We start from the raw sequence: 24172 nt of genomic DNA on the forward strand, positions 1-24172 counted from the left end.
TCCACCAGAGAACTCCTACAGCAGATAAACAAGTTCAGCAAAGTGGCTGGATACAAAATTAACTCAAACAAATCAGTAGCCTTCCTATACTCAAAGGACAAACATGTGGAGAAAGAAATTAGGGAAAAGGTACCCTTCACAATTGTCACAAAAACTATGAAATACCTTGGTGTGACTCTAACTAAGCAAGTGAAGGACCTGTATGACAAGAACTTCAAACCTCTAAAGAAAGAAATTGAGGAGGATCTCAGAAAATGGAAAGATCTCCCATGCTCATGGATTGGAAAGATCAACATCTTAAAAATGGCCATCCTACCAAAAGCAATCTACAGATTCAATGCTATCCCCATCAAAATTCCAACCCAGTTCTTCATGGAATTAGAAAGATCAATGTGCAATTTCATATGGAATAACAAAAGACCTAGAATAGCGAAATCCATCCTCAACAACAAAAAAACATCTGCGCGAATGACCTCAAGCTATATTACAAGGAAATTGTGCTGAAAACTGCATGGTACTGGTACAAAAATAGGCAAGTGGATCAATGGAATAGAATAGAAGATCCAGAAATGAGCCCTCATGTATATGGTCACCTAATTTTTGACAAAGGAGCAGTAAACATTCAATGGAAAAAGGACAGCCTATTCAACAAATGGTGCTGGTCCAACTGGCACTCAACATGCAAAAGAATGAAAATAGACCCGTTCTTATCTCCTCGTACAAAGCTCAAGTGTAAGTGGATTAAAGATCTCCACATTAAACCAGATACACTGAAACTATTAGATCAGAAAGTAGGTAAAACTTTAGAATATATAGGCACAGGAGAAAATTTTCTGAACAAAACACCAATGGCTCAAGCTCTAAGGTCAAAGATTAACAAATGGGACTTAATGAGATTGCAAAGTTTCTGTAAGGCTAAGGACATCGTCAAGAAAACAAAACTGCAGCCAACAGAATAGGAAAAGATCTTTACCAACACCACATCAGATAGAGGCCTAATATCCAAGGTGTACAAGGAACTCAAAAAGCTAAACACCAGAGAATCAAATAACCCTATTAAAAAATGGGGTACAGAGCTAAACAAATCATTTTCAGTTGAGGAACACCGAATGGCCGAGAAACATCTGAGGAAGTGCTCGACATCCTTAGCCATCAGGGAAATGCAAATCAAAACAACCCTAAGATTCCACCTCACACCAGTCAGATTGGCCAAGATCCAAAACTCAGATGACAGCAGATGCTGGCGAGGCTGCGGAGAAATAGGAACACTTCTCCACTGTTGGTGGGGTTGCAAGCTAATACAACCACTCTGGAAATCTGTCTGGCGATACCTCAGAAAATTGGATATAGTACTACCTGAAGACCCAGCTATTCCACTTCTGGGCATATACCCCAGAGACACTTTAATACACAACAAAGATATATGCATCACAATGTTCATAGTGGCTCTATTTATAATAGCCAGAAGCTGGAAGGAACACTGATGTCCTTCAGAAGATGAATGGATACAAAAATTGTGGTACATATACACAATGGAATACTACTCAGCCACCAGAAACAATGACTTAACCAAATTCTTAAGAAAATGGCTGCATCTAGAGAAGATCATCCTGAGTGAGATAACCCAGTCACAAAAGAACAGACATAATATGCCGTCACTGATAGTGGGATGCTAACCCCAGAGGCTTGCACTCCCCCAGAAACAACTCACAGACTGTATGAAGTCCAAGAAATAAAGAAAACAAAAAATATACATATATTCACAAAACAAGAAGACTTTGACTATTTCCATGTTGCGTTTTGTTTTGCATGTACTTTATGCTTATTGCAACTAGTACGTTTTCAACGGCATACTGCCAAGCCGTTGAAAAAAATCAAGTACTGACTAAAAAACATATTCACATGGTTTTATGTAAAATTTATTTTAATGTCTGAAAAAACAGTACTGACAAAAATGTATAATTTTAAGCAAAAAATGTTTAAAATCTGTACATTTATCTTTGTTTTGCAAAATAAAGTCATTTAAAAAAAACCATTTAGTGGCATAATTTTATTGGCTGGGGAGACTAAGTGAATATCAAATTTTCCCTAATTTTATATTTCTTATTCACCTTACATACATCCCGATTACAGTCCCCTCCTCTCTCTTTTTTTCTCAGTTCCACCCTTACAAATTCTTCTCCCTATTACTCTCTTTTCCTCAGAGAAAAAGGAGCCTCCCCTTGGATACTACCCCACTCTGGGGCATCTAGACCCAGCAGGACTAGGCACATTCTCTCCCACTGAGATCTAAACATACAGTTCAAGTAGGGGGAGGGGACCCAATGACAGGGAACAGAGACTGAGACAGCCCCTGCTCCACTTGCTATGGGACCCATTGCAGGACGACATTTGCTATGAATGTGTCTCCTTGAGCCCTCCAACTTCATTTTTATTATTGCACATATGATGGGAAAGACAAATTTTGGTTTGAAGGTTTTGTGGGTGGACTGATGTTCCCATTCCTCCTCTGGAAGTCCAACTTGGCTCTCAGAGGTAGCCACCTCAATCTCTGTATCTCCCTCTGGTAGGAATCCCAGCTAGATTCCTGTTTCCCTCCAGTCCCATAGATGCCCATGCCCATCAGTGTTTATTCTCAACCTGAGCCTTCTCCGACTCCACCTCTCTCCATACCTGATTGTCCTCCCATATCCTCTTCCCTTCCTCTGATGACTATTTAGTTTCCCCTTCTGAGTGAGTGAGTGACTTGCATGTCTTCCCTTGGAGCCTCCCTATTATCCAGTTTTTTAGTATCTGTGGATTGTAGCATGGTTATCCTGTGCTTTATAGCTAAATAAAGATACATACCATATGTATCTTTCTGGCTCTGGGGTACCTCACTCAAGATGATATTCTCAAGTTTCATCCTACAAAATTCATGATGTCTTTGTTTTTAATAAATGAGTAATATTCCATTGTGTAGATGAACCATATTTACTTTATCCATTCTTCTGTTGAAAGACATCTAGGTTGTTTCTCACTATTGTGAATACAGGTGCTATGAACATAGTTGAGCAAGTATCCTTATTGTATAGTGGGGCATCTATATCCAGCTGTGGTATAGCTGAGTCTGGAGGTAAAACTATTCCCAGTTTTCTTAGAAACTGCCAGATTGATTTTCAGAGTGGTTGTACATGCTTGCAATCCACCATTAATGGAGGAGTGTTCCCCTTGTTCCACATCCTCTCCAGCATGTGCTGTCACTTGAGTTCTTAATCTTAGCTATTCTGATGGATGTAAGATAGAATCTCAGGGTTGTTTTGATTTGCATTTCCCTGATGGCTAAGGACTTTAAACATTTATTCAAGTGCTTCTCAATCATTTGAGATTCCTCTGTTGAGAAGTTTGTGTTTAGCTATGAACCCCATTTTTAATTGGATTATTTGGTTTGTTGCTGTCTAACATCTCGAGTTCTTTATATATTTGGGCTATTAGCCTTCTGTCAGATGTAAAAGACCTGTAGGGTGAAGTTATGTCCTACTGATAGTGCTTACAGAAGCTTTCCAGTTTCATGAGGCTCCATTTATTAATTGTTGATCTTTGAGCCTTAGTCATTGGTGATTTTTGTTCAGGATTTTGTCTCCTGTATCAATACATTAAAGGCTATTCCCCACTTTCTCTTCTATTAGACTGAGTGTATCTGATTTTATATTGAGATATTTTATCTACTTGGGCTTTTTACAAGGTGATAAATATGGATCTATTTGCATTTTCCTACATGAAGTCAGCCAATTAAGCGCCATTTGTTGAAGATGCTCTTCCTTTTCCATTGTATGGTTTTAGCTTCTTTGTCCAAAAATCAAGTGTCCATGGGTGTGTGGGTTTATTTCTGGGTCTTTGGTTTGAAACATAATCTTCTGACATGACATATGCAGGCAAAGAATAAGTTACCCAGAAAAATAAATAGATAAATACCACTGCATCCAGGAATTTTCTGTAACAATTTAATCTTTTAAACCCATAACAAAGGAAACAATTCATAGCACTACAAATATTAGTATTTATAGATAGTTTATTTCTGGCAGGATTGTACTAGGACCTTTATATGGAGTATCATATTTAATTAGTTCTCCATAAAACTCTGAAATACAATTTTTTTTTTACAACTGATATATTTTGGAGGCTTTAAGAAAAATGCTTAACGAGCACACTTTAAGGAGTAGTGGCCTGAACAGGAATCAGAATAGTGCCCACTTGCTGTTTATTTTAAGGAGAAAAGAAAATAGTGTCATGTAAAATCGTCTCCAGTCGCCCTCCTAACCTTAAATAAGCCTTAGATCACCTCAGTGTCTCAACAGAGAGCTCCTGGCTGTAAATAGAAAATATTCAGGCACAAGTAAACCTGGTGAAATGTGCTGTAGTAGGAGCTGAGGAAGACACTTAACTAAGATTTGGTCGCCAAGGGGCTTCGAGTTGCCAAGCTGTTCTCTGTGAACATTGCAGCATTCTAGATTTTGGGCTGAAACATGGTTTTCCACATCTAAAAATGAAGGAGATGTTGGCAGGGAAAAAGTATATGATCCCTTCTTTGTGTGCCCCTAACCAATGTTTATGTCCCACCCAATATAGTTTCCACAGGTTAAAGGTACAGACCTGAATAGTATCTTACAGTATTAACTGTGGAAAGTGAGGGACCAAACTCTCCTTAGCATAGAATATGGAGCAAGCAAAACATGACACACATTCTAAATGCTCAGACCCACGCTTGTCTAAAGAGTTTTATGGCAAACTAGTTATATCTTGGCGAACGTCAGCATTTTCGATGTCTTTTTGCCATAGCAATATAGCAAAACTTGAAAAGAGAAGGGGGGAAAAGTTAATTAAAACCAGTTTTTTGAGAAGGTATTCCTAATCTACATACTTTTTTTCAAAAAAACCAGTGTGACCATATGCCCTTGTGTGGGGCAGAGTTCTGTCTTAAGTTTGCTACCCAACATAAGACTCCCTTCCATCTTCCTCCTTTTTAATCTCTTCTCAATTTCCCCCTTCCTATTCTTGGTTCTATTAACACCCCCTTTTCTTCCTTTCTCTCCTGGCTTCCATCATAAAGCTTACATCACTAAATATCTAAAAGTCCATTTCATGTTGCACAGCTCTTGCCCGAGTTGTTGCTTTACAATAATCTTCACCATCATGTTCACATGCACAACAGTATTGTTTCAAATCGCACTAGAAATCATAAGGTTACTCTGCATCAAAGAAATGAGAAACAGCAAGGAAGAACAGATATTTATTCTGGAAGGGTGAAAATATAAATCAAAATCTCTTCCATTTTAAGACAGACACTTTTTCAAGTCTAGAAAGCTAAGTATCGTCAGTATTGTAATATTTGAAATATTTTACTTCTGCTGTGTTAAAGGACGGCATGAGCGGGCATCTGCCAGATTTATGTTCTATGATGTCAGTGAGGTTGATGATGACTATGTGGGCAAATCCCTTGATGCATTAGTGACTGGGGCAAATTGTAAGTCAGTATAAAGAGTGAGACCCAGAGTTCCTATCCCTGATGCCCATGACTTTGGCTTCCTGTCCTCATCCAGAGCAAGACCAGTGGAAGGGGAGCGTAACCTGTCATTGCACATGCCAGTCATGAGTGTGATTTGCCACATAGTTCAGTGCTACTGTTGAGTCTTTGGTTGGCCTTCCAGGTTTTCCTAAGTTCTCAAAACTAAGAAGTAGCTACTTTTTGAGAGAATCAAGATTCAAGTTTTACAATCATTGATGTTTTATGGGTCTGATAAACAAATATTGAAAATTACCCCATTACAGCCCATATACAGCCACCAAACAGACAATACTGCTGATGCCAGGTACATGCTGACAGGAGCCTGATATAGCTGTATCCTGAGAGGCTCTGCCAGAGCCTTAGAAATACAGTCAGATGCTCTCAACCAACCACAGAACTGAGAACAGGGTCTTCAAAGGAGGAGTTAGAAGAAGCTGAAGGGGTTTGCAACCCCATAAGAACCACAATACCAACCAACCAGAGGTCTCAGGGACTAAACCATTCTCCAAAGAGCACACATGGACAGACCCATGGCTCCAGCTTTTTATGTAGCAGAGGATGGCCTTGTTGGGCATCAATGGGAAGAGAAGCCCTTGGTCCTGCCAAGGCTCAATGCCCCAGTGTAGGGGAATGTCAGGGCAGGGAGGTAGGGGGGCACCCTCATATAAGCAGGGGGAGGTGGCATGAGATAGGAGGGTTATGGAGGGGAAACTGGGAAAGGGGATAACATTTGAAATGTAAATAAAATATGTCCAATAAAAATAAAAATATATAGAATCAGAAATAGTTAATGCAATTTAAATCACATTCTCAGATTTACAGGTATAACTGTTTTCTTTCTTATTATTTTAATTTAATTTATTTTGTAGCCTGACTGCAGTTTTCCCTTATTTCCCCATTCTCTCCCCTACCCTGCCTCATCCATTCTTCTTCTATTTCTCTTCAGAAAAGTGTCACCACCATGAATATCAACCATCAATGGCATATCAAATTGCAGTAAGATGGGGCACCTCCTCTTCTATTAAGGCTAGAAAAGGCAGCCCAGTCAGAGGAAAGGAAGCCAGTGACAGACACAGAGTCAGCTCCTGCTCCCACTCTTAGGACTCCCACAAGAAGGCCAAGTTAAACACTGTAGCATATTGTGAAGGGCCTAGGCCAGGCTCCGGGAGGCTTTCTGGTCGACAGTTCAGCCTCTGTGATCCCCTATTGGACCAGGTTAGTCGATTCTGTAGGTTTTCTTCTAGTGTCCTTGATCCTGCTGGCTCCTACAAGTCCCCAAGCTCTATCAGTTGCTGGGTGAAGCCTCTCTGATGTCGATGGGGTGAGGCACCAATGTAGGAGATTGGTAGAACATCACTGGGAGTCATTTCATTGACTTTTTTTTCCATCTGTGTTTTGTTCTTTCATGGTTCTCTGGGCTATACAACCTTTAGGTCCTGACCCTTCGGGAAGTATAAGGGGTGGGCTCTCTCTCACGGCACGGGTCCCAAGCTGGACCAGTTATTGATTGGCTATTTCCACAATTTCTGCACTGCCTATGCACTAACACATCTCATAGGCAGGAACAATTGTAGGTCAAAGGTTTTGTGCCTAGGTTGGTATCCTAGTCCCTCTACTGCAAGTCTTGTATGGTTACAGGTGATGGCCAGTTCAGACTCCATATCCTCCATTGCTAGGAGTCTCAACGAGGATTACTTTTTGATTTCTGGGAGTTTCCGTTGCCTTAGGTGTTGAGCTTGCTCCAGAGATGCCCTCACATTCCAGTTGTCTTTGCCAGTGTTTTCTCCCTCCATCTCCTGACACCTGATGCCTCCTATCTTATTCTCTCTCCCCAACTCTCCATGATGTCTATATTCTTTCTTCTTTTCAATGAGATTTTTGTGTTCCCCCTTTGAGCCTTCCTTGTCACTTTGCTTCATTGGGTCTGTGTATTGTAGCATGATTATCCTTTTATTGCTAATATCCACTTGTAAGTGAGGACATAACATATTTATCTTTCTGAGTCTGGGTTACATGCATCAGAATGATCTTTTCTAGTTCCACCCATTTGCTAGCAAATTTCATGATGTCATTGTTTTAATAGTTGAGTAATACTCTATTGTGTGAATATTTTCTTTACCTATTTTTTTTGAGGGACATCTAGGTTGTTTCCAGTTTCTGCTTTTTACAGATATGTTATGAACATAGTTGAATAAATGCTCTTGTGGTATGGTGGAGCATCCTTTGGGTATATGCTCAGAAGTGGTATAGTTGGGTCTTGAGATACCCAATTTTCTGATAGATTGCCATGTTGTTTTCCAAAATGGCTGTCCAAATTTGCGCTCCTATCAGCAGTAAAGGAGTTTTCCCTTGCTCCACATCCTCACCAGCATGAGCTGTCACTTGTGTCTTTGACCTCAGCCATTTTGATAGCTATAAGATGGAATCTCAGAGTAGTTTTGATTTGAATTTCTTTGATAGATAAGGATGTTGAACATTTTTTTTAAGTGCTTCTCAGCCATTTGAGGTTCCTCTGTTGAGAATTTTCTGCTTAGGTCTGTACCTCAGTTTTTAATAGGATAATTTGGTTTGTTAATATCTAGTTTCTTGAGTTTTTTAAAAAAATATATTTTGGATATCAGCCCTCTGCCAGATGTGGAGCTGGTAAAGATCTTCTCCCATTTTGTAGGCTGCCATTTTGTACTTTTGATGGTGTCCTTTGCCTTACAGAGCCTTTTAGTTTCATGGGGTTGTTAATTGTTGCTCTTTTTGCCTACATAATTGGTGTTGTCTTTAAGAAGTTGTCGTCTGTGCCAAAACATTCAAGAGTATTCCCCACTTTCTCTTCTATCAGGTTCATGTTTACTATGGGTAAGCTTTTTTTTTTTTTTACAGGTTGGAAAGAAATATTAATCATTCTTTAAACCAATGTCACTACTGAGCCTTTGGATGATTAACTACTCTGTGGTATTTCTTCCATCTAAAATGGCATATAAAAGAAAGCAAAAATGACAATAAAAGAAATGTGCCAATTTATTCCCTACTAATAAAGTATTGAACATTAGGGGGAATGTGTGAAATATTGGAATGCAACATAGAGCAATTCCATTACCCATTGCAGTTTTGGGTCATATACTGTATATAAAGAGTAATTACTTCATTGGCTGGAGACCACAGCGAAGGAATATAGAACCTGATGAAAGAGATTTTGCGATAAAGATTTTACCACAATGTATTTGCTTTCAAAAACTTTACCAACCTATGGCAAGCCCATTTTATTTTGTCTTCTGGTGGCAGGGTATGGGAGCAGCAGTGTGTTCAAAGTGCTACGAAAAGAAAGAAAACTGTGTGAGCTGCTTTTAAAGAATCTTAACTAAAAACTACACATCACCATTTGAATTTTTAAATTAACTATTTAAAATTGCCTCTTTTGTGGCCTAAATGATAATTGTATTGTTGTAGATCATGTTAATCCTCATATTCCTAACACGCTTTCACTTCTTAACCTTGAATGAGGCTTCTGCATTTCACTTTATTCCTGAAGAATTTAACTCTATGATGAGTCTCAAGGCTGGGTTATGGGTTCTATGAGTAAAAATTTCCTTTTCCCCTTTTACTTTTCCTACCAAGGTGTTGGAGAAGAATTGAAATCTCCCTCCTAGGATAAAGAAGCCATACAATGTATCATGGAGAGAAGACATTGAAGCTGGCTTGTTAGTCCAGCCAAAGTGCTGCCAGTTTTCTCAGCCTCAATTTCTATATATTATATACTGTATACTGCATACTATATACTATAGGATGGTTCTGAGCATTGACCTGGGGGTATGAGAACATTGTATAATATACCACTCACTGGACATGCATCTATATTTTTTCTTAAAATTAAAGCTTATTAAAATACAAAATATAGAAAAATCAAATTAAAATTATGCCATAACTCCTTCCTTTCTTCTTTCCTCTCTCTTCAATGTTGGGCAGGAATTTTAGTTTCATTGAAAGAATTAGGATTTATGTATCATATTAGTTTTTAAACAGAAAAATTCCAAACTTTTTAGTGTCAAAATTATAACCAAGTGTCTTCTGATTCTTCCCAGTGTGTTTGGTAAGAGCTGTGACCCTGTCGTAGGTATTTCTCCTCCTGCCTCTTTTGACAGAGAAGTGGTTTTAGGGGTTGGTTTGAGGGAACAGGTATCTGTCCTACCATGCTGCCTCTTGTTGATATTGCTTGTGTGATTCAGAGAATGGAGCAGTTACATTGTGTCTATTGTTGGGAATATTAAAATATTAAAAAGTAGTTCTAGCACTAAAAGAAATAGATCATATGCATTTCATTATTAAAAACTAAATGATTTCCAGAATAGTCCCATCCCATGTGTTAATGATTTTTTTGTTGTTAAATTTATAACAAAACTTCAGTGAAAATATTTATAGGATGTTATTGGGTGAGTACATTGGGAACATTAGCCCATAATTTCAAATATTTGTTGCTATTTTTTTAACCTAGCAAGTCTTTAAAAGCTCTTTTTGGTAGTGGTAGCTCAAAGGCCAGAGATTCGTGTGTGTTTAGACACAGATAGCACCAGCTGTATCCCAGCCTGAAAGTTTTAAATTTATGGTGACTTTTGATAGAGTTTTTATTTTTATAAAATCACTGTTATCACAATATTTTTCTGGGGACTAAAAAAATGCTTGCCTTTAGGAAATCCTTTCCTATCAATGTAAGTATATATCTATATTGTCTTTATATAATTTATATATAGCCTAAAGTTTTATAAATCAGTTTAGGATATTTAGAGCTATTTGATGTAGACTTGGACTATCTAATAGAATTGAGGATTTTATCATAGGGCTAAACATAGTTTTCACTAGGTATCATTGACAACCAACTTGTTCATTCAAAAGTTCCTTTTATATGTTGAAATTCTATTCCACTTTTTTGAGACAGCACTTTAAAATAGCCCAGACTGGCCTTGAACTCTTATGTCATCCTGCCTCCACTTCCTGAGTGCTGGGACTACAGGCATGCACCCAATATATAAAACATTCTCTCAATAGCTGTGTTTCATTTTAATAATTTGACCTAAAATGCTTTCTCATTATTTTCTTCCTTTATCGAAATATCTTGACTGCAGTCACATTTACTTTTCAAGCAAATTTAGTGACAGTTTATCAAATTCCCTCAATTTCTGTCTATTCTAAGCATATGGGTTAGGTTGAGCTTGCAAAAAATTAGTACATTCAACCTGTCTTAGTTAGGGCTTTACTTCTGTAAATAGACACCATGACCAAAGCAACTCTTATGAGGACAACATTTATTTGGGGCTGGCTTACAGGTTCAGAGGTTCAGTCCATTATCATCAAGGTGGGAGCATGGCAGCATCTAGGCAGGTATGGTACAGGCAGACCTGAGAGGTTTACATCTTCATCTGAAGGCCGCTAGTGGAAGACTGACTTACAGACAGCTATGGTGAGGGTCTTAAGCCCACACCCACAGTGCCACACCTACTCCAACCTCCTAGTAGTACTACTCCCTGGGACAAGCATATATAAGCCATCACACATCTGCTTCCAATATTCTACATTATAATACTGACATGCTTATATCAAAGTACTTTATTGTTACCTTGAACAGGAACCTTGTACTCAGTGGACTTTTCACTATGAAACAGTGCACTTCAACTTCCTTATTTCTCTTTCGTGTTGGAAATGGAAGCTATGGATATGTGTATGTTAAAAAAATTCAGTTAACCACTGACACATACCGCCACCCAGTCTTGCAAAGTTTTGTTTTTATAAGAACACTTTGCTACATGACATAAAAGACTTTAGCTGGTACTTTGAGAAGAACACTGTGGGTCAGGCCAACTTTGCAGCTTTGAAAACAACAGGAAGAACCACTCCTGGTTTACTTTATGTAAAGTGTACAATTACATAAGTTTGCATAGGTGAACTAAATGCTTTGTTTTGTTGAATGAAAAGGGAGAAAATATAATAAATTGTTGCCTTTCAGTGTGTCAGTGCCAGTGAAGGATGACTTTTGAATACAGTGGAGAATTATGCTGGGTATTGAATTGCTTCCCATATTATAAGGCTTTGAGTATCCTTTATCTACTTCTTTTGATAATCTTTTTGGCATGAGGTGACTAATGTAGAATATTTCTTCTATTGAAATTATATTTAAAAAAGAACTCTGATTGGTATCTACAATTATGATAAGTTATAAAATTGGTCTATATGGCCTTGGTCCCAGAGTACTGTGGAGTCCTTTGCACCTGTGATCCACTTGTCCTTGGTTTCTAGGCGTCAGCATAGCAGAACATCGGCCCTGGCCAAGCATTCACACTCCAGTGTTTGGACTCTTCTAAAATGGAAGTCACTATGTAAATGTGCAACATGACATTATTATCCTAGTTCCCTGGCTGCTTTCAGCAAGCACTAACTGCCACATGAGGTCTCAAGTGTTCTGGCATAGTACACAAGTGTTCAAGAGAAGTTAAAGTAATAAAATTGGATCTATATTTCCATAGACATTCAAGTTGGCATGGAGAAATGGAGTCATGGAATCAGGGTTGGATGGTCTCCACCAAACAACCTAGGCAAGTGTTTGTGATGGTAGGCTACTAAGCTGAATTCCATCGTGAAAGGCCACCACTATTTCTTCCTCTGGATCTAAAATTACAAAACTATGCACATTTCCCTAGGTTCACACCATGCACAGGACGTGTTATGCTTAATCCCCTCCCACCTGTTCCCTGGTATACAAGCATTGCTTGATTACAAGATTCAAGTTGAAGTATGTACAAAAAAAGGATGTGTTAGAACTTTGTCTATCAGTATATATGACTGTAGCCTATGTAAGCATTATTTTGAAGATTAGTGTGTGTCATATTTAGGAATGACCAGTTAATGCATCTTAGTACTTCTAGTTATTAATTGTTCAGTTACTGTCCCTAGGTATTCTTGTTCGTGTCCAGTAGTTTATGCCATTGAAGTATTTGTTTGGTCAAGTTTAGAGATATAGTTCTGTGGTAGAATTCTTCAGAGCACCCTTGGTTCAACAGAAAATAGAAAACATGTTCCTCATGTCACTTTTTTTCCCTGAGACTTTCAGGAGCTCTAAATATCCCGTTGTGTAAGCATGTAGATAAAGTTTACCTAACATTACAAATATGAGAGAGACAGTCCAAAGAATAAAGCAGGAACCAATATATACCTTTTACTTATTCAGAATTTCTTTTTTATTCCATTTTAGGACAATGAAAAGAAAGGATTTATCAATAAAATTTATGCCATCCAGGAAGTCTGTGTCAGTGTCCAGAACATCCTAGATGAGGTGGCTTCCCTTGGCGAAAGGATAAAGAAGTAAGTGGTGTTCGTTGGCACGAACAGCCTGGTCTTTTATGGGAGGGTCTCTTTGTCTCTCAGAATGACATGCTATAGTCTGTCAGGCACAAGTCTCTGTTAGGGTTCACTGTAACTTATTTTGTTTTCCCAAGTCTTTGTGTTTATGATAGTCCTATCAATTTCCTGTCTGAAATTTTGAACATATTGATTAGAAAGAAATCATGCTTGTAGCTTTGAAGAAATGACATGAGACTGGTCAGGTTCCACCTGTGCTCAGAGCCACAGGAGAGCAGGCAAACTGCCATCAGGACTCACTACCTGCCGGTAGATAACTGAGCACCTAGAAGAGATGCAGGATCGCTCTCCCTACTGAGCCCATGCGTGAGCTCACACTATCTCTCCACCGATTATCTGGGTAGGGACCTCCAGGAACTCTTAGGACTACTGCTTGGGTCTGTGCCCTACAAAAGATAATAGATGGAAAACTCCAACCTAGAAAAAGCAAGAAAATAATACTCTTGCAACAAAACTAAAAGAAGAAAGGCACACAAACATAATTCTACTTCTAACAACAAAAATAACAGGAAACAACAATCTTTATTCCTTAATATCTTTTAACATCAATGTACTCAATTCCCCAATAAAATGACAGACTATCAGACTGGAAACGTAAACAGGATCCAACATTTTGCTTTATACAGGAAACTCATCTCAGAGATAAAGACAGACACTACCTCAGAGTAAAAGGTTGGGAAAAAAACTTTCCAAGCAATGGTCCTAAGAAACAAGCTGGAGTAGCCATCCTAGTATCAAATAAAATAGATTTTCAACCAAAAGTTATCAAAAAAGGGGGGGCATTTTTTACTCATCAGTGGTAAAATCTATCAAGATAAATTCTCAATCCTGAATATCCATGCTCCACATTCATAAAAGAAACTCTACTAAAGCTCAGAGTGGGAGACTTCAACACTATCTCATCAATGGACAGATCATGAAAGCAGAAACTGAACAGAGACACAATGAAACTAACAGAAGTTATGAACAAATGGATTTAACAGACATCTACAGAATATTTCATCCTAAAACAAATTATACCTTATTCTCAGCACCTCATGGCACCTTCTCCAAAACTGACCATATAGTCAGTCACAAAACAAGCCTCAACAGATACATAAAGTCCACATACACATGGAAACTGAACAATACTCTACTTAACAATAGCTTGGTGAAGGAAGAAATAAAGAAAAAAATGAAATACTTTTTAGAATTTAAGCAAAATAAAGGCACAACATATCTAGACTTATGGGATACAATGAAAGCAGTGCTAAGATGAAACTCACAGCTCTGGGTGCCTCTAAAAAACAAAAAACAAAAACAAAAACAAAAAAAACTGTAGAGAGCACACACTAGCAGTCTGACAGCATACCTGAAAATTCTAGAACAAAAAGAAGTAGATATATCCAAGAGGAGTAGATGGCAGGAAATAATCAAACTCAGAGTTAAAATCAACCAAATAAAAATAAAAATAACTATGCAAAGAATCAACAAAACCAGGAGCTGGTTCTTTGAGAAAAATCAATAAGATTGATAAACCCTTAGCCAGACTAATGAGAGGGCACAAATTAACAAAGTCAGAAATGAAAGGGGAGACGTAACAGAAACTGAAGAAATTCAAGAGGTCATCAGACACTAATACAAAAGCCTATACTCATCAAAACTGGAAATTCTAGAGGAAATGGATAATTTTATAGACAGATACCAGGTACCAAAGTCAAATCAGGATCAAATAAACCATCTAAACAGTCCCATAACCTTTAAAGAAGTAGAAACAGTCATGAAAAGCCTCCCAACAACAAACAAACAAAAAAAGCCCAGAACCAGATGGGTTTAGTGCTGAATTCTATCAGACCTAATACCAATACTCTCTAAACTATTCACAAAATAGAAACAGAGGGAACTCTACCCAACTCATTCTTTGAAGCCATCATTACATGCATTCCTAAACCACACAAAGACTCTACAAAGAAAGAAAACTTCAGACCAATTTCCCTCATTAACATTGACACAAAAATACTCAATAATTCTTGCAAACTGAATCCAAGACCATTTCAAAGTGATCATTTACCATGATCAAGTAGGCTTCATTCCAGGAATGCAAGGATGGTTCAATATTCAGAAATTCTAAAAACAATGTTAATAAATAGGAAGAAAATAGAAATGTTGTGTGACCTGTAAAAGTATTTGTCAAAACAAATGGTTAAAGCAGCTGAGAATGCACTATGCTACATTAATATATTGTAAGATTAGTAGATTATAGAAGTAAAATGTGTAACCTTATCCATCCATTGAGATTCATATTCATTCAGATCCATAACTGAAAGATTAATTGTAAAATTAAAGGCTTCTCATAAACTGTGTTAAAAAAATACTCCATAAAATTCTTGCAAACCGAATCCAAGACCACATCAAAACAATCACCAACCATGATAAGTGGGCTTCATTCCAGAGATGCAAAGATCATCCAATACACAGAAATTTATCAACGTAGTCCACTATATAAACAAACTCAAAGGAAAAATGATCATCTCTTGAGATGCTGAGAAAGCATTTGACAAAATTCAACACCCCTTCATGTTAAAAGTCCTGGAAAGATCAGGAATTCAAGGTCCATACTTAAATATAGTAAAATCAATACACAGCAAACCAGTAGCCAACATTAAGCTAAATGTAGATAAACCTGAAGCGATCCAACTAAAATCAGAGACTAGACAAAGCTGCTCACTCTCTCCCTACCCATTCAATATAGTACTGGAAGTACTAGCCAGAGCAATTAGACAGCAAACAGAGGTCAAAGGGATATAAATCGGAAAGGAAGAAGTCAAAATATCACTCTTTGCAGATGATATGGTAGTATACTTTAAGTGACCCCAAAATTCTACCAGAGAACTTCTACAGCTGATAAACAACTTCAGCAAAGTGGCTGGATATAAAATTTACTCAAATCAGTAGTCTTCCTTTACTCAAAGGACAAACAGGCTGAGAAAGAAATTAGAGTATTGACACCCTTCACAATAGTAACAAAGAATACAAAATACATTGGTGTGACCTTAACCAAGCAAGTGAAGGACCTGTATGACAAGAACTTCAAGTCTCTGAAGAAGGAAATTGAAAAAGACCTCAGAATGTAGAAAGATCTCTCATGCTCATGGATTGGAAGGATCAACATAGTAAAAATGGCCATCTTGCCTAAAGCAATCTACAGGTTCAATGCAATCCCCATCAAAATACCAACTCAATTCTTCATAGAGGTAGAAAGAGCAAATTCATTTGGAATAATAAAAAACCTAGGATAGCAAAAACCATTCTCAACAACAACTAAAAAAAAAAAAAAAAAAAAAAAAAAAAAAATCAAAAAAAAACTTCTGGGGAAATCACCATCCCTGACCTCAAGCTGTATTACAGATCAATCGTGATAAAAACTGCATGGTATTGGTACAGAGCCAGGCAGGTAGATCAATGGAATAGAATTGAAGACCCAGAAATGAACTACAGTCACGTGATCTTTGACAAAGGAGCTGAAAACATCCAATGGAAAAAGGACAGCCTCTTCAACAAATGGTGTTGGTTCATCTGGCAGTCAGCATGCAGAAGAATGCAAATCGATCCTTTCTTATCTCCTTGTACAAAGCTCAAGTCCAAGTGGATCAAAGACCTCCACATAAAACCTGGTACATTGAATCTAATAGAACAGAAAGTGGGGAAAAGTTTAGAACACATAGGTACATGGGAAATTTTCCTGAACAGAACACCAATGGCTTATATTCTATGATCAAGAATCGACAAACGAGACTTCATGAAATTGCAAAGCTTCTATAAGGCAAAGGACACTGTCAAAAGGACAAAACAACAACTAACAGATTGGGAAAAAATCTTTACCAATCCTACATCTGATAGAAGGCTAGTATTCAATATATACAAAGAACTCAAGAAGTTAGACTCCAGAGAACCAAATTATCCTATGAAAAAATGGGGTATAGACCTAAACAAAGAAATCTCAACTGAGGATCATCAAATGGCTGAGAAGCACCTACAGAAGTGTTCAACATTCTTAGTCATCAGAGAAATGTAAATCAAAACAACCCTGAGATTCCACCTCAGACCAGTCAGAATGGCTAAGATCAAAAACTCAGGTGACAGCAGATTCTGGCAAGAATGTTAAGAGGGATACTCTGCCATTGTTGTAAGCTGGTACAACCACTCTGGAAATCAGTCTGGCAATTACTGAGAAAATTGGACATAGTACTACCTGAGGATCTAGCTATACCACTCCTGGACATATACCCAATAGAAGCTCCAACATATAACAAGGATGTTCATAGCAGCCTTATTTATAAGACAAAAGCTGGACAGAACCCAGATATCCTTCAACAGAGGAATGGATAAAGAAATTGTGGTACATTTACACAATGGAGTATTACTCAGCTATTAAAAACAATGACTTTGTTAAATTCTTAGGCAAATGGATGAAACTTGAAGCTCTCATCCTGAGTGAGGTAACCCAGTCACAAAAGAAAACTCATGGTTCATCCTCACCGATAAGCAGATACTAGCCCAAAAAGCTTGGAATAACCAAGAAACAATTTTCAGAAATTATGAAGCTCAAAGAGAAGGCAGGCCAGAAAGTGGATGCCTCAGTCCATCTTAGAACAGAGAACAAAACACTCATGAGAGGAAATAATTGGACAGGTAAGAGGAGCAGAGATTGAAGAAAAGATCATCCAGAGACAGCCTCACCTGAGGATCCACCCCTTATGCAGCCACTAAACCCAAGCACTACTGTTGATGCCAAGTAGTGCTTCCTTGCAGGAATCTGAGATGGATGCCTCCCCAGAGGGTCTGCCAGAGCCATACTGATACAGAGGAGGATGCTTGCAGCTAACCATCATACTGAACATGGGGACCCCTATGAAGGAGCTAGAGAAAGAACTGAAGGAGCTGAAAGGATCTGCAACCCCATGGAAAGAACAAAATTAACTAATCAAACCTACCACAGCTCCCAGGAACTAAAACACCACCCAATGAGCACACATGGAGAGACCCATGGTCCCAGGTGCATAGGCAGCAGAGAATAGCATTCTCTGGCATCAAGGAGAGGAGAGACCTTTGATCCAGAGAAGGCTCATTTTCCCAGTGTAGGGGAATACCAAGGCTCTGAGGTGGGAGACTGAGCACCTTCATGGAGGCAATGGGAGGGGGAGGGAGGATAGAATCAGAAGAAAGGAGATAATACCTGAAATGTAAATAAAGAAAATCCAATTACAAAGAAAAAGAAATGACACTGTCCTAATTTTAGCATGCCCTTTTCATACTAACTTTATTCTAAAGAGAATATGTAGTCATGATTTAAGAAAAAACAAACAAAAAAACCCCAACAATATGACGTAATCGACCTGTACTGTACGGGTCTAATTATATTTTTTACCAAGTTTAAAATCAAGAAATATCCACATTTTGTTACTTAAGAAATCATAAAAATTTTGAATTGTAGAATTATTTTAAATTAAAACTACTTTAAAATTTTATTTATTGTATGTGCCCATGGAGGTCCTGGGGGGCATTGGAACCCCTGGGACTGGAGTTGCAGCTGGTTATGATCCATCATGTGGGTGCTAAGGATGGAAACTGGATCCTTGGCAAGAACAAATGCTCTTTACCACTAAGCCAATGATTCAGCCACATTTATGCTTTGTTTGGTAGATTGGTTTTGTTTGTATGTGTTTTTTTCATTTTAGACAATATCTCACTGTGTGGCTCTGGCTGGCTTGGGAGTCAGAGAACCTCTGTCCCCAAAGTGCTGGGATGAAAGGCGTGTACCACCACACCTACCATTTGATGAAAAAATGAATTTCATTGACACAATGTACAATTAAGGAACACCCCACCACACACAAGGAACCAGATTTTTTGTTTTGTTTTGTTTTTAGTCAGGGTCTTACTGTGTAGCTCTGGCTGTCCTAGAACTATGTAGATCAGGGTAGCCTTGAACTCACAGAAATCCACTTACCTCTGTTTCTCCCATGCTAAGATTAAAGGTGTGAGCTATTATGCCCAGATAGCATTTATATTCTTAATCTTACATGATTATTTTAGATAATTTTATTTATTAATACTTTGTTTTTTTTCCCTTTTGGGAGTGTCTCATCTCAGGTTTGCCTTGAACTTACAATGTAACAAGGATGACCTAGAATTCCTTATTCTCCAGTCCCTATCTCAAAGAATGAGTTGAATTTATTGTGAGCTATGTATTGAGAGCCCCTCTCAACAAAAACAAATTTTTAAAATACCTGACTCCCAGAACAATCAGGTTAATTCAAGATTGGGTTTCCTATTAGAAAAAAATAATTTTTAGAAACAAAAAGGAGATCTGGGAACGTGGGCATGCACCACCATACTTGGCTCATAACACACCTTCTGAAGGAAATACTTTTTAAAAAAATACGTGAGTGTATTGATGGCAACTGATTGTTAGATCAAGATGTACCACGGCCTCATACTAGTCATCTATTTGATGACTGGCCTATAAAAATTTTAATAACTATTGAGAAAGGCTGATCTTACCAGTACAAGCCTGTACATTGAGTTTCATATCTACTCTTTATTATTCTTGACCAATAGTATTCTGCAGACCTATATCCTTGGACACAGAATTTAAAAGACAAATTATTTAACCAACAGTTTGAGTCATCATCTGACCTGTTCATGTTGCAAAGAGTAATGCATTTTACTTTGTTTATGTTTTTATTTAATGAATTTCCACTTATGCATTGGTGCTGAGTTTCATCTTTTCAATATATACTGGACAAAGCATCTCCTTTTCACCTCTGAATGGATCTCTATACAACTGTCTCAGAATTCTAAAGACTAAGTCATATCCATTTCTCTCCTCCAGTCTGTTATCTCTTAATCTTCCCATTTCCTATCATTGAAGTGCTGAATGAAGCCATACACTTGGGGCATAGTGTTATGAGTGTATGCCACAATGTACGTTGATACATGTGAACACCTCATCTGCACCAGAGTCTGCTCTCTTCTCACTCTTTATTAGCTTGCCGGTCTCCCAGAGTGAATATGGCAAATCAGTTCTTGTAAGTCCTGCACACTGCTCCAGAGTCTGTTTCTGTCAGCATCATATAGCCAATGCTGTTTTCTATGTTCTGTGCCCCAACCCTTCCTGTTATCAGTCAGCAGCAGCATGGTGACAATGAAGACACGTTAGCTCGGTCCTGCTATTATCTGCTTCCGGGTTGGACTCCTTCATAGCTCATCCCACAGAGTCACTACTGAATGTGCTTTCTTGTGCTAGAGGCACCAAGAGAAGAAAGAGCAGGCAGGCAGCACTGGCTTTATTTCTTAATCCCCCGTATATTTCTAAGTGAGGGCAGTGATAGCAAATGACATTTCATAAAAGCAGTTTGTCTTATGATTCCCAGTTCCATTTAAACAAAGCTGAGCAGAAGTTGAGTCTTCCTGAAAAGATTTGTAAAATTCATGTCTCACAGTGTTCTAAGGGTTGCACCTACAGACAGTTACTGTAAGCATCTAATCTCACATGGGAATATGGACTTTTTAGGAGGATGAATGGTGGGCCCTGAAACAACCTATCATATAAACATTAAAAAAAGACGCAAGTATTAGTTTTAATGGAAGAATAATACTTGTATTATATAGAAAGGTACCCAAGACTGTGAAATCCCTTGACAAGCTGGTGAGGCTGCTGGCAAGACCCTTTCCCTGGGCCCTGTGTTTGTGAGTTCAACAGGCTATGAGTACCCTATGTCCTCTGTTAGTCTAGACCACATTTCTTTTCGCCACTGTTTAGAAATGTGAAGTGTTCACATTACTGATTTCTTGCTTCTCCATTCAGTACTTTCAACTGGACTGTCCCGTTCTTAAGCTGGCTGGCCATTGTGGCTCTCTGTGTGTTCACGGCCATTCTGTACTTCATCCCACTGAGATACATTGTTCTTGTCTGGGGTAAGTAAAGCTTTTAAGCAACAACAACCACAAACATCTGTTCAGCAGCTTAAACTGTTTTTAAGAGGTGAGTTATATTGTCAGGAGTTCTCTGTATTTATGGTCATATAGCTACTCCATGATGAAAAGAGACAGTCAGTTAAAAATCACAGCAGCATAGAGATTTAGGTCCACCTGGAAAATGCATTTTTCTTATCTGTCACCATAGCCACCATCATATTATAAACATGAACTGGTAAAGATTCTTCATGTATCAAAGTGTAACTTTGTCTAGATATCTAGATTTATGTGATTTATTTTCACCATGTAAATACCAACAGAGATACTTTAAACCATGTGGTACTTTCTTTGACAATATATTTTTTGCTGTGGTATTTATCTTGTGGAAGTATCTGTAAACAAGTTACTAGATGCCTGTTTAAAATGTCACTTTTAGAACTCAGGAAAAGAGTTACTTGCATTTACAGGCTCCTTAGGAATGACAACAAAAGCTTGCTGAGTAAGAAAGCTTTTAGAAAAGTCTGCTGTAAAGGGATTTCCTCTTAATATTTATGTAACTTTGCTTCCAACAGTCCCTTTGACTCTAGAACCCACTCAGGAGTTCAGCATCCACTCAGGGTCACGATTGTGTAGAACTGAAACTGAACTTTCCTTTTCTTTTTTTCCTTTCTTGGTGAAATTTTTGGTTTAGAAAACCCACTCTTCAGTTCTTATAATTCACCACCATGTAGGAATATTTTCTATCTGTCCCTCATTAATGTACACACAAATCAAAGAATGCTAAACTTAAAAAAAATTACAAAGACTAAACATGAGCCTTACATTAAAAAAATGCTTATCTTGTAAGTAAAAATAACCAAGCATCATCATAGTCATGTGACTTGTAAACATTTAGCTTGCTCTATGACAGCAGCACCTTCTTCGACTAGAATACATACCTTTGGAAAAGAGGAAATCAATAAATTACCTAACAATCTCAATCCATAAATGTGAACAGAAAAGTCTCATTCTGGCTAAAGCTCAAAAGCAAATCTAGGGACTTTAACGCTAAGAATCTGGTAAAGCAGGACACTTAGTTCCTTCTAGGTACCCCTATTTATTTTCCCCAAATCTCCCTTACTGGAAGGAAGCCAATACAGTGTAAAGACAAAAAGCAAGCAGCAATTCAGTTGGGAAAGTTGAAGGAAGGTGGTGTACTAGGCCATCCCGTCAACGGTAAGGATTCGCATGTGGTTAATGCTTAAATCACTGTAATACTTTCTCCAGAAATGTGCTTTGACTAACTCCACACTCAATAATGAACTCAACGTTTAAAATATTTTTTTAGGAATCAATAAATTTACAAAAAAGCTTCGGAGTCCATATGCAATTGATAACAATGAACTGCTTGACTTCCTTTCCAGAGTTCCTTCAGATGTACAAGTGGTAAGTAAGACTCACTATTGTTCACTACAGTTTTCTTAGGTAAGCATGGCACTGGGTTTCAATGTTTAAACTCTTAGAGTCAAGTTAATAAAGCCCATTGTCGATTTTGGCAAGACTTTAGCCAACTTGGCATTAGTCTAGAAAAGCCTATAAAGAATGGAAAACAGGAGACTGAAAGTCATTTCACAAGGAACCCCTGTGGCTTTCAAAGAGAACCCCAACCCAAGTCCAGTTGCGTTTGTGAAGTGACGTGGGGAATTTTAGGTGTAGATGATGGTAGCAAAATGGGTGGTTAAACTATTTGTGTATATTGCATGCAGTCAATACATTTTAAAGATAAATGTTAATGTGCATTTTAGACGAGGGAGAAATGCCTACATTTGAAATATAACATGTCACACATTGTTTGGGGTTAATATGTGCTAAATGAATTGTTTCAAAGTGAAATTAGAAAGGTTTTAATCACAGTCTTGAAGACAGGTTTTGGTAACAGCAATTTACATTAGTTTCAGTTGCGTTTTTTATTTCATATATACAATGGGCTAGGTCAGTGGTTTTCAACCTTCCTCATACTTTTTACCCCCAACCATAAAAGTTACCTTGTTGCTACTTTGTAAATGTAATTTTGCTACCACTATGAATTGTAAAATAAATGTCTGATATGCAGGGTATCTGATATATCTGTGAAAAGGCTGTTAGATCCCTGCTCCCCCCAAGAGGTCACAACCCACAGGTTGAGAACTTCTTGGCTTCATAAGAATTAAGACTGTTTAATAAACAAACAAAAACTGCGAAGAACCATTTTTCAGCTCTTCAAAAATATAGATTTTTCTTTCATCATATTGTTATAGTCAGTAACAGTCATAGTTCATTAGCAAAGTTCACACTTTGCTTCAGGCAACTTCTGGCAGGATTTCCCTTCTGACTCTAGCCCTAGTCCAGGGTTGTTATGAACACCAGCTGGAGCTTCTTGCCCTTGGCTTCTAGAGCAGCCCTTTCCCCAGCCCCGAAGCAGTCTCTAATTCCTTAGCTTTTCCTTCTCTTGCCAGGAAGTGGCCACCTGACTGTTCTTTGTCTGAACTGTTTAAACAGGTGCAATACCAAGAGCTGAAACCCGACCATTCTCATAGCCCATATAAAAGGAAGAAAAACAACCCTGGCTAGCCAGCTCCCTGTACCGAGGAGACCAGTGTGTTTGGGAAGATAAAAGAATCATCAGCCTCTGAAGCACTTCTTCTCTTTCTGCTTTTTATTTATATTCCCCTTTTATCATGGTTGAGAACATTTGTAAATAGTGTAAAAAAGGCACATGTCTTTGAAAATATACTTCTATGTACAGACTCGACTTGATAAGGGACTTTAGCTAGTGGAGTGTGAAAGCCTTCTTAGCTGCAGATAATAATATAATGAAGTGAAATAAAATATGGTTATAAAACTGGAAGATATACATTTCTCCAATCACAAAAGAACCAGAATATCAGATTAAATGCTCAATTGTGCTCTGGTTAACCCCTCCATAAAACCTAAATGCTGATTTGATCTTTGGGATTTTTTTGTAATGTAACTATTTATCTAAAAAGTAATTCATTAGTGTTTTTCTTTTTATGTTTATACATTTCAAAAGGGGGAAACTCCAAAGTTTGAATAATGGAAATGTTGCACTTCAATTTAACATTCGCCTCAACTTTCACTCTTGTGTAAATAAATTATGTATGGCTAAGGCTGATTGTAAGCTACAGGTACATTCATATCTTTTCCTGTCTGCACACACACAATCCCTTAAGAGAATCTGAGACTCTGAATAAGACTTTTAAGCCTTCTATCATTCCATCTAAAACCTTAAAC

General features: G+C 37.9%; 1 protein-coding gene across 4 annotated transcripts in view; it reads left to right on the forward strand.

The window, feature by feature from the left end:
- MCTP1 (multiple C2 and transmembrane domain containing 1) overlaps positions 1–23558 on the forward strand; it is a gene marked incomplete at both ends in the record, with an annotated part of 533307 nt that extends 509749 nt beyond the window's left edge. For 3 of the 4 annotated variants that reach the window (XM_080925321.1, XM_080925322.1, XM_080925323.1), the window contains 4 exons: positions 12777–12886; positions 20793–20902; positions 22230–22327; positions 23420–23558. In XM_080925321.1, coding sequence (XP_080781447.1) covers positions 12777–12886; positions 20793–20902; positions 22230–22327; positions 23420–23491 — 390 coding nt within the window. Of the gene's footprint in view, positions 1–12776; positions 12887–20792; positions 20903–22229; positions 22332–23419 lie in introns of those variants that run through there. The other variant, XM_080925324.1, reaches the window with a different exon arrangement.
- Between the last annotated feature and the right edge of the window lie 614 nt (positions 23559–24172).

This window comes from Micromys minutus (assembly GCF_963924665.1).
Source record: "Micromys minutus genome assembly, chromosome: 11".
Lineage (NCBI taxonomy): Eukaryota > Metazoa > Chordata > Mammalia > Rodentia > Muridae > Micromys > Micromys minutus.